Source organism: Anolis sagrei, chromosome 13 (genome assembly GCF_037176765.1).
Source record: "Anolis sagrei isolate rAnoSag1 chromosome 13, rAnoSag1.mat, whole genome shotgun sequence".
Classification (NCBI taxonomy): domain Eukaryota; kingdom Metazoa; phylum Chordata; class Lepidosauria; order Squamata; family Dactyloidae; genus Anolis; species Anolis sagrei.
Window position 1 is genome coordinate 18,341,162 of NC_090033.1, and position 12,500 is coordinate 18,353,661.

General features: G+C 33.1%; 1 protein-coding gene across 1 annotated transcript in view; it reads left to right on the plus strand.

The window, feature by feature from the left end:
• Positions 1-12,500, plus strand: part of LOC132764677 (espin) — a 147,071-nt gene that overhangs the window by 45,348 nt on the left and 89,223 nt on the right. The window contains exon 3 of the mRNA XM_067472846.1: positions 9,968-10,154. Within this exon, the coding sequence (XP_067328947.1) occupies positions 9,968-10,154 (187 nt within the window). The remainder of the gene's footprint in view (positions 1-9,967; positions 10,155-12,500) is intronic.

Genomic DNA, 12,500 nt, shown 5'->3' on the forward strand with positions numbered 1-12,500 from the left:
CCTTGCTCTCCATAGCATTGACCCCATGGTGGACCCATCCCGGAGAGTTGACCCAGAAGGACAACAAGTGTCCTTGTTGGACCTCTTGGACCTCTCCCTTGCTCTCCATACCATTGACCCCATGGTAGACCCATCCCGGAGAGTCGACCCAGAAGGACAACAAGTGTCCTTGTTGGACCTCTTGGACCTCTCCCTTGCTCTCCATACCATTGACCCCATGGTGGACCCATCCTGGAGAGTTGACCCAGAAGGACAACAAGTGTCCTTGTTGGACCTCTTGGACCTCTCCCTTGCTCTCCATACCATTGACCCCATGGTAGACCCATCCCGGAGAGTCGGCCCAGAAGGACAACAAGTGTCCTTGTTGGACCTCTTGGACCTCTCCCTGGCTCTCAATACCATTGACCCCATGGTGGACCCATCCTGGAGAGTTGACCCAGAAGGACAACAAGTGTCCTTGTTGGACCTCTTGGACCTCTCCCTTGCTCTCCATACCATTGACCCCATGGTAGACCCATCCCGGAGAGTCGGCCCAGAAGGACAACAAGTGTCCTTGTTGGACCTCTTGGACCTCTCCCTGGCTCTCAATACCATTGACCCCATGGTGGACCCATCCCGGAGAGTTGACACAGAAGGACAACAAGTGTCCTAGTTGGACCTCTTGGACCTCTCCCTTGCTCTCAATACCATTGACCCCATTGGGTAATATGGGGTCAATGGTACTGAGAGCCAGGGAGAGGTCCAAGAGGTCCAACAAGGACACACTCCCCCCCGTCTAGATCTTTGAGGAGGTCATCCACCAAGGTGACCAAAGCTGTCTCCATTCTGTGACCAGGCCTAATCGTCACAATAAATAATAATAATAATAATAATAATAATAATAATAGAACCAGCATTGGCAGGATGATGGTGGTGGTGGTGGTGGTGGTGATGATGGTGATGATGAAGATGATGATAGGGCCACCATTGACAGCGTGATGTTGGTGATGGTGATGATGAGGACCAGCATTGACATAATAATAATAATAATAATAATAATAATAATAATAATAATAATAGGGCCAGCATTGGCATGATGATGATGATAACGACCAGCATTGGCATAGTAATAGTAATAATAGTAATAATAATAATAATAATAATAATAGGGCAGCATTGGCATAGTAATAGTAGTAGTAGTAGTAGTAGTAATAATAATAATAATAATAATAATAATAATAATAGGGCAGCATTGGCATAGTAATAGTAGTAGTAGTAGTAGTAGTAATAATAATAATAATAATAATAATAATAATAGGCCAGCATTGGCATGATGATGATGATGATGATGATGATGATGATGATGATAACGACCAGCATTGGCATAGTAATAGTAATAATAGTAATAATAATAATAATAGGCCAGCATTGGCATAGTAATAGTAGTAGTAGTAGTAGTAGTAGTAGTAATAATAATAATAATAATAATAATAATAATAGGCCAGCATTGGCATGATGATGATGATGATGATGATGATGATGATGATGATAACGACCAGCATTGGCATAGTAATAGTAGTAGTGGTTGTAGTAGTAGTAGTAATAATAATAATAATAATAATAATAATAATAGGCCAGCATTGGCATGATGATGATGATGATGACGACGACGACCAGCATTGGCATAGTAATAATAATAGTAATAATAATAATAATAATAGGCCAGCATTGGCATAGTAATAATAATAGTAATAATAATAATAATAATAGGCCAGCATTGGCATAGTAATGTAGTAGTAGTAGTAATAATAATAATAATAATAGGCCAGCATTGGCATGATGATGATGATGATAACGACCAGCATTGGCATAGTAATAGTAATAATAGTAATAATAATAATAATAGGCCAGCATTGGCATAGTAATAGTAATAGTAGTAGTAATATTAGTAGTAGTAGTAGTAGTAATAATAATAATAATAATAGGCCAGCATTGGCATGATGATGATGATGATGATGATGATGATAACGACCAGCATTGGCATAGTAATAATAGTAATAATAATAATAATAATAATAATAGGCCAGCATTGACATGATGATGATGAGGAGGAGGACCAGAATTGACATAATAATAATAATAATAATAATAATAATAATAATAGGGCCAGCATTGGCATGATGATGATGATGATAACGACCAGCATTGTCATAGTAATTAATAGTAATAATAATAATAATAATAGGCCAGCATTGGCATAGTAATAGTAATAGTAGTAGTAATATTAGTAGTAGTAGTAGTAGTAATAATAATAATAATAATAGGCCAGCATTGGCATGATGATGATGATGATGATGATGATGATGATAACGACCAGCATTGGCATAGTAATAATAGTAATAATAATAATAATAATAATAATAATAGGCCAGCATTGACATGATGATGATGAGGAGGAGGACCAGAATTGACATAATAATAATAATAATAATAATAATAATAATAATAATAATAATAGGCCAGCATTGACATGATGATGATGAGGAGGAGGACCAGAATTGACATAATAATAATAATAATAATAATAATAATAATAATAGGGCCAGCATTGGCATGATGATGATGATGATAACGACCAGCATTGTCATAGTAATAGTAATAATAGTAATAATAATAATAATTATAATAATAGGGCAGCATTGGCATAGTAATAGTAATAGTAGTAGTAGTAGTAGTAGTAATAATATTATTATTAATAATAATAATAATAGGCCAGCATTGGCATGATGATGATGATGATGATGATAACGACCAGCATTGGCATAGTAATAGTAATAATAATAGTAATAATAATAATAATAATAATAATAATAGGGCAGCATTGGCATAGTAATAGTAATAGTAGTAGTAGTAGTAATAGTAATAATAATAATAATAATAATAATAATAGGCCAGCATTGGCATGATGATGATGATGATGATGATGATGATGATGATAATAATAATAATAATAGGCCAGCATTGGCATAGTAATACTAACAGTAGTAGTAATAATAATAATAATAATAGGCCAGCATTGGCATAATAATAATAATAATAATAATAATAATAATAATAATAATAATAACAACAACAACAACAATAACAATAATAATAGGGCAGCATTGGCATAGTAATAATAACAATAACAATAATAAGCCAGCATTGGCATGATGATGATAATGATAAGGACCAGCATTGGCATAATAATAGTAATAATAATAATAATAGGCCAGCATTGGCATAGTAATACTAACAGTAGTAGTAATAATAATAATAATAATAATAATAACAACAACACAAGCAAGGACCAGCATTGCCACAGTGTTGGCTATGATGATGGTCAGCCTCCTCCAGCCTGATATTTTGGGATGGACGACAGGCAGCGGTCATTGATCACCCGCTGTCCCTTCTTTATGGACGCTTTGATGTCCACCTTGACGGCTGAGAGGACTCTTCTGGCCGCTCTTCAAGGGGAGGATGATGGATGCCGGTTGTAAATCTCCGCACTCTTTGGGCCTCCGTCCTCTGCCTGGCCGAGATAAGGCTTATCTCCATTGAGCCAGATTGACCAGACTCCGGCTGTGGAAAGCGATAGGATCCTAGAGGCCTCACAAAGGAAGGCACCATTCGATCCCTCCCGGCAGATGGCCATCCAGCCTCTGCTTAATAATATTGATTACAATAATAATATAATATATTAATAGAGGGCTTCTGCATCATCATCATAATAGCAATAGAAGTATAGGCTTGTTGAGTTGGAAGAGATCTTGCAAAGAAAGACACCATCCGATCCCTCCCGGCAGATGGCCAGCCACTGCTTAATAATATTGATTAGAATAATAATATAATAATATTTATTACAATAATAATATACTGTATTAATAGATGGCTTCTGAATAATAATAATAATAATAATAATAATAATAGAAGCTTAGGATTCGAGTTGGAAGAGATCTTGCAAAGGAAGGCACCATTCGATCCTTCCTGACAGATGGCCAGCCTCTGCTTAATAATATTGATTGCAATAATAATATAATAATATTGATTACAATAATGATATAATATATCAATAAATGGCTTCTACATCATCATAATAATAGCAATAGAAGCAAAGGATTCTAGATTTGGAAGAGACCTCGCAAGGAAAGGCACCATTTGATCCCTCCCGACAGATGGCCATGCAGCCTCTACTTAATAATATTGATTACAATAATAATATAATAATATTGATTACAATAATAATATACTATATTAATAGAGGGCTTAGGGCTTCTGCATCATCATCATAATAGCAATAGAAGCATAGGATTCTAGAGTTGGAAGTCACCATCCGATCCCTCCCGGCAGATGGCCATCCAGCCTCTGCTTAATAATATTGATTAGAATAATAATATAATAATAATATTGATTACGATAATAATATACTATATTAATAGAGGGCTTCTGCATCATCATAATAGCAATAGAAGTATAGGCTTGTCGAGTTGGAAGAGACCTCGCAAAGGAAGGCACCATTCGATCCCTCACAACAGATGGCCATCCAGCCTCTGCTTAATAATATTGATTACAATAATAATATGATATATTAATAGATGGGTTCTGCATAATAATAATAATAATAATAATAATAATGAGAGGAATAGGATCCTAGACTTGGGAGAAACCTCGCAAAGGAAGGCACCATTCGATCCCTCCCGACAGATGACCATCCAGCCTCTGCTTAATAATATTGATTACAATAATAATATAATAATATTGATTACAATAATAATAATATAATATATTAATAAAGGGCTTCTACATCATCAGTATAATAGTAGCAATAGAAACATAGGCTTGTCGAGTTGGAAGAGACCTTGCAAAGGAAGGCACCATTCGATCCCTCCCGACAGATGGCCATCCAGCCTCTGTTTAATAATATTGATTACAATAATAATATACTATATTAATAAAGGGCTTCTGCATCATCATCATAATAGCAATAGAAGTATAGGCTTGTCAAGTTGGAAGAGACCTCTCAAAGGAAGGCACCATCCGATCCCTCCTGACAGATGGCCATCCAGCCTCTGCTTAATAGTATTGATTACAATAGTAATATTGATTACAATAATAATATGATATATTAATAGAGGGCTTGTGCATGATAATAATAGCTTAGGATTCAAGTTGGAAGGGATCCCGCAAAGGAAGGCACCATCCGATCCCTCCTTACAGATGGCAAGCCTTTGCTTAATAATATTGATTACAATAGTAATATAATAATATTGATTATAATAATAATATAATATATCAATAAAGGGCTTCTGTATCATCATCATAATAGCAATAGAAGCATAGGATTCTAGAGTTGGAAGAAACCTCGCAAAGGAAGGCACCATCCGATCCCTCCCGACAGATGGCCATCCAGCCTCTGCTTAATAATATTGATTACAATAATAATATGATATATTAATAGATGGCTTCTGCATAATAATAATAATGAGAGGAATAGGATGCTAGACTTGGGAGAAACTTCACAAAGGAAGACACCATTCGATCCCTCCCGACAGATGACCATCCAGCCTCTGCTTAATAATATTGATTACAATAATAATATAATATATTAATAAAGGGCTTCTGCATCATCATCATAATAGCAATAGAAGCATAGGCTTGTCGAGTTGGAAGAGATCTTGCAAAGGAAGACACCATTCGATCCCTCCCGACAGATGGCCATCCAACCTCTACTTAATAATATTGATTACAATAATAATATGATATATTAATAGATGGCTTCTGCATAATAATAATAATAATAATAATAATAATAATAATATCATAGGATTCTAGAGTTGGAAGACACCTCACAAAGGAAGGCACCATCCGATCCCTCCCGACAGATGACCATCCAGCCCTCAGCTTAATAATATTGATTACAATAATAATACAATATATTAATAGATGGCTTCTGCATAATAATAATAATGATGATGATGATGATGATGAGAGGAATAGGATCCTAGACTTGGGAGAAACTTTGTAAAGGAAGGCAACATCCGATCCCTCCCGGCAGATGGCCATCCAGCCCTCTGCTTAATAATATTGATTAGAATAATAATATAATAATATTGATTACAATAATAATATGATATATTAATAAAGGGCTTCTGCATAATAATAATAGAAGCCTAGGATTCGAGTTGGAAGAAACCTCTCAAAGGAAGGCACCATCCGATCCCTCCCGACAGATGGCCATCCAGCCCTCTGCTTAATAATATTGATTACAATCATAATATACTATATCAATAAATGGCTTCTGCATCATCATCATAATAGCAATAGAAGCATAGGCTTGTTGAGTTGGAAGAGATCTTGCAAAGGAAGGCACCATCCGATCCCTCCCGACAGATGGCCATCCAGCCCCTGCATAATAATATTGATTACAATAATAATACAATAATATTGATTACGATAATAATATGATATATTAATAGAGGGCTTCTGCATGATAATAATAATAGAAGCCTAGGATTCAAGTTGGAAGAGACCTCTCAAAGGAAGGCACCATTCAATCCCTCCCGGCAGATGGCCAGCCTCTGCTTAACAATATTGATTACAATAGTAATATAATAATATTGATTACAATAATAATATACTATATTAATAGACGGCTTCTGTATCATCATCATCATAACAACAGAAGCATAGGATCCTTGAGTTAGAAGAGACCTTGCAAGGGAAGGCACCATCTGATCCCTCCTGACAGATGGCCATTCAGCCTTGTCTTATTATTATTATTATTATTATTAATAATAATTATAGATAGCCTTTGCATTCTACTACTACTACTCCTCCTACCAATAATAGAATCCTAGAGTTGGAAGAGACCCCATCCCCAAAGGGAAGGCGCCACCCGATCCCTCCCGACAGATGGCCACCCAGCTTCTGCTTAGTAATATTAATTATAATAATAATAATATATATTAATAGAGGGCTTCTGTATCATCATCATCATCATCATCATAACAATAGAAGCATAGGATCCTTGAGTTAGAAGAGACCTCGCAAGGGAAGGCACCATCCGATCCCTCCCGACAGATGGCCACCTAGCTTCTGCTTATTATTATTATTAATAATAATAATAATAATAATAAAATATATTAATAGATGACTTCTACATAATATTAATATTAATAATAATAATAATAATAAATATATATATAAATAATATATGAATAATAATATATAAATACATAAATAATAAATAAATAATGATAAATAATGATAAATAATAATAATAATAATAATAATTAATAATAATAATAGAAGCCTAGGATCTTTGTGTTGGAAGGGACTGGGGGTCTTTCTGGGGGTCTCCATATGGGTCTTGTGGACGCCAGATGGGCCTGCTTTTTATTTAACCCCCCCCCCTCGCGCGGATTAAGCGCCGCAGCGGATGCAGTTGGCCCCAAAGGGTTTAGGATTGGGGTCCCATTGCCCTGATTAGCGGATCAGAGGGAGAGATTAGCCCTAATTAAACATTCATTAAAGAGGAGCCTTCTTTGCATGCGTTTACATCGCCATCAGCTGACGCTTCGGCTTGGCTGTTTGCAAAAAGAAAAACATTGCAAAAAGAAAAATAAATATTGCAAAAAGAAAAATATTGCACAAGGAAAAATATTGCAAAAAATACTGCAAAAAGGAAAATATTGCAAAAAGGAAAATATTGCAAAAGGAAAAATATTGCAAAAAAGAAAAATATTGCAAAAAGGAAAAATATTGCAAAAAGGAAAGTATTGCAAAAGGAAAAACATTGCAAAAGGGAAAATATTGCAAAAATGAAAAATATTGCAAAAAGAAAAATATTGCATAAGAAAAATATTGCAAAAAAAATTGCAAAAAATTGTAAAAAGCAGAATATTGCAAAAGGAAAAATATTGCAAAAAAATTGCAAAAAGGAAAAATATTACAAAAAACATTGCAAAAAGAAAAATATTACAAAAATAAAATTATTGCAAAAAGGAAAATATTGCAAAAGGAAAAATATTGCAAAAAGGAAAAATATTGCAAAAAGAAAAACATTGCAAAAAGAAAAACATTGCAAAAAAACATTGCAAAAAGAAAAATATTGCAAAAGGAAAAACATTGCAAAAGGAAAATATTGCAAAAAGGAAAATATTGCAAAAGGAAAAATATTGCATAAGAAAAATATTGCAAAAAGGCAAAACATTGCAAAAAACATTGCAAAAGGAAAAATATTGCAACAAAGGAAAATATTGCAAAAGGAAAAACATTGCAAAAAGAAAAATAAATATTGCAAAAAGAAAAATATTGCAAAAGGAAAAATATTGCAAAAATACTGCAAAAAGGAAAAAAATTGCAAAAAGGAAAACATTGCAAAAAGAAAAATAAATATTGCAAAAAGAAAAATATTGCAAAAGGAAAAATATTGCAAAAAGGAAAGGATTGCAAAAGGAAAAATATTGCAAAAAGGAAAAATGTTGCAAAAAGGAAAGTATTGCAAAAGGAAAAACACTGCAAAAGGAAAAATATTGCAAAAAGGAAAAATATTGCAAAAAGGAAAAACATTGCAAAAAACACTGCAAAAGGAAAAATATTGCAAAAAGGAAAAATATTGCAAAAAGGAAAAACATTGCAAAAACATTGCAAAAGGGAAAACATTGCTGCAACAAAGGAAAATATTGCAAACAGGAAAATATTGCAAAAGGGAAAACATTGCAAAAAGGGAAAATATTGCAAAAAGAAAAATATTGCAAAAGGAAAACATTGCAAAAAGGAAAACATTACAAAAAGGAAAATATTGCAAAAAAGGAGAACATTGCAAAAAATATTGCAAAAAGGAAAACATTGCAAAAGGAAAATATTGCAAAAAGTAAAATATTGCAAAAAGGAAAATATTGCAAAAAGGAAAATATTTCAAAAAGGAAAATATTGCAAAAAAGGAAAAATGTTGCAAAAAAACATTGCAAAAAGAAAAACATTGCGAAAAAATTGCAAAAGGAAAAACATTGCAAAAAGGAAAAATGTTGCAAAAAGAAAAATAAATATTGCAAAAAGAAAAAACATTGCAAAAGAAAAACACTGCAAAAGGAAAAACATTGCAAAAAGGAAAAATATTGCAAAAAGAAAAGTATTGCAAAAAGAAAAATATTGCAAAATAATATTGCAAAAAGAAAAACATCATTGCAAAAAAAATTGCAAAAAGAAAAAAATTGCAAAAAAATTGCAAAAAAATGCAAAAAGAAAAGCATTGCAAAAAGAAATCATTGCAAAATAATATTGCAAAGAGGAAAATATTGCAAAAAGAAAAATATTGCAAAAAAGGAAAAATCCAGTGCATTTATAATAATAGTAATAGAATTAATAGTCATAATAATACTGATGTAACATTAAAAATTAAATATTTATCTAAATATAGTAATATCATATTTACATAATATAATAATATTATATTTATGCAATAAAATAATATAATATTATATAAGAATGTATTATATTTGTCTTGTATTTAACTGGAACACAAGCAATAAATATAATAATAATAATAATAATAATAATAATAATAATAATACTAATAATAATAGTGATGCTGGTCCTGGACTGTAATCAAGCGTTGGTGTTGTACATTAGCATTTGCATTCACCTATTGTTACCTGATATTAGCATCTCATTAGCATCTCATTAGCATATCCTTCTCTGCTGTCTGTCCCGCTGCAGTTCCTGGTTGTTGTTGTTGTACATTAGCATTTGCATTCACCTATTGTTACCTGATATTAGCATCTCATTAGCATCTCATTAGCATATCCTTCTCTGCTGTCTGTCCCGCTGCAGTTCCTGGTTGTTGTTGTTGTACATTAGCATTTGCATTCACCTGTTGTTACCTGATATTAGCATCTCATTAGCATCTCATTAGCATATTCCTTCTCTGCTGTCTGTCCCGCTGCAGTTCGGTGAGTGCGCAGACCAAGAACGGGGCCACGCCCCTCTACCTGTCCTGCCAGGAGGGACACCTGGAGATCATCCAGTACCTGGTCAAGGACTGCGGGGCCGACCCACACATCCGGGCCAACGACGGCATGACCCCGCTCCACGCCGCCGCGCAGATGGGACACAACACCGTCATCGTCTGGCTGGTGAGTGGGCCGGGAAACCCCCGTCTCCCCTCCAAGAACCGTCCCGGGACGGCCCTGCTTAGCACACAGCATCACAGAGGGATTCCCCATTGGCTGGTGGAGACTGTATGCATTGCTTAGGGTTTTCTTCGGCCAGCAAGACCCTTCCATTGAAATACAGTCTGCTGGTCTCCCATCCAAATCTCGTCCCGGGCCAGCCCTGCTTAGCACACAGCATCACAGAGGGATTCCCCATTGGCTGGTGGAATCCCTCTCTGATGCTATGTGTATGCAATTCTTCAGGAAGCAAGACACATAGGCTTTGTCGGACTCCCATCCAAGTCCCGTCCTGGCCTGGCCCTGCTTAGCATAATAATAATAATAATAATAATAATAATAATAATAATAATGGAATCCTAGAGTTGGGAGAGACCCCACAAAGGAAGACACCAGTCAATCCCTCCTGATAGATGGCCATCTGGGCTCTGCATAATAATAATAATAATAATAATAATAATAATAATAATAATAGACTAATAATAATAGAATCCTAGTTGGAAGAGATTCTTCCAACTCCCAAAGGAAGACACTATTTAATAATAATAATAATAATAATAATAATAATAATAATAATAATAGAAATAATAATAATAATAGAAATAAGAATAAAGAAATAATAATAAAGAAATAATAATAATAAAGAAATAATAATCATTATAATTATAATAGAATAATAATAATAATAATAGAATCCTAGAGAATCCTTCCTCCCAAAGGAAGACAGTGCTTAATAATAATAATAATAATAATAATAGAAATAATAATAATAATAATAATAGAAATATTAATAATAATAATAATAATAATAATAGAATAATAATAATAGAATCCTAGAGTTGGGAGAGATTCTTCCAACTTCCAAAGGAAGACACTATTTAATAATAATAATAATAGAAATAATAATAATAAAGAAATAATAATAATAATAGAATCCTAGAATTGGGAGAAATTCTTCCAACTTCCAAAGGAAGACAGTGCTTAATAACAACAACAACAATAATAAAGAAATAATAATAATAATAATAATAATAATAATAATATAGAAATAATAATAATAGAATCATAGGATCCCAGAGACACTATTTAATCTGTCCCATCCGAGGGCCATCCAGCCTCTGCTTAATAATAATAATAATAATAATAATAATAATAGTAATAGAATAATAATACTAGATTCCTAGAGTTGGAAGAGACCCCACAAAGGAAGACACCCCTTTGTGGGGTCTCTTCCAATTCTAGGATTCTATTATTATTATTATTATGATTGTTATTACTATTACTATTATTATTATTATTATTATTATACATATTATTCAATCCCACTTGATGGCCATCTGGGAGCATAATAATAATAATAATAATAATAATAATAGTAACAATAATAGAATCCTAGAATTGGAAGAGACCCCACAAAGGGATGTCTTCCTTTGTGGGGTCTCTTCCAATTCTAGGAATCTAGTATTATTATTCTATTATTATTATTATTATTATTATTATTATATTTATTATTACCATTACCATTATTATTATTATTATTATTATTATTATTATTATTATTATGCAGAGCCCAGATGGCCATCAAGTGGGATTGAATAATAATAATAATAATAATAATAGTAATAGAATCATAGGATCCTAGAGTTGGAAGAGATACCCCCCAAAGGAAGACACCATCCGATCCCTCCCGACACGTGGCCATCCAGCCTCTGCTTAATAATAATAATAATAATAATAATAATAATAATAAAGAAATGATAACAATAAAGTAATAATAATAATAATAATAATAATGAAATATTAATAATAGAATAATTGAATCCTAGAGTTGGAAGAGACCTCCCAAAGGAAGACACTATTTAATCTGTCCCGACAGAAGGCCTCTGATTAATAATAATAATAATAATAATAATAATAAAGAAATAATAATAACAATAATAAAGAAATAATAATAGAATAATTGAATCCTGGAGTTGGAGGAGACCTCCCAAAGGAAGTCATTACTTAATCTGTCCTGACAGAGGGGCCCCCAGCCTCTGCTTAATAATAATAACAACAACAACAACAACAATAATAATAATGAAATAATAATAATAGAATCATAGGATCCTAGAGTTGGAGGAGACCTCCCAAAGGAAGACAGTATTTAATCTGTCCCAAGAGAGGGCCATCCAGCCTATGCTTAATAATAATAATAATAATAACAATAACAATAATAATAATAATAAAGAAATAATAATAATAATAATAATAGCATAATAATAATAATAATAATAATAATAGAATAATAGAATCCTAGAGTTGGAGGAG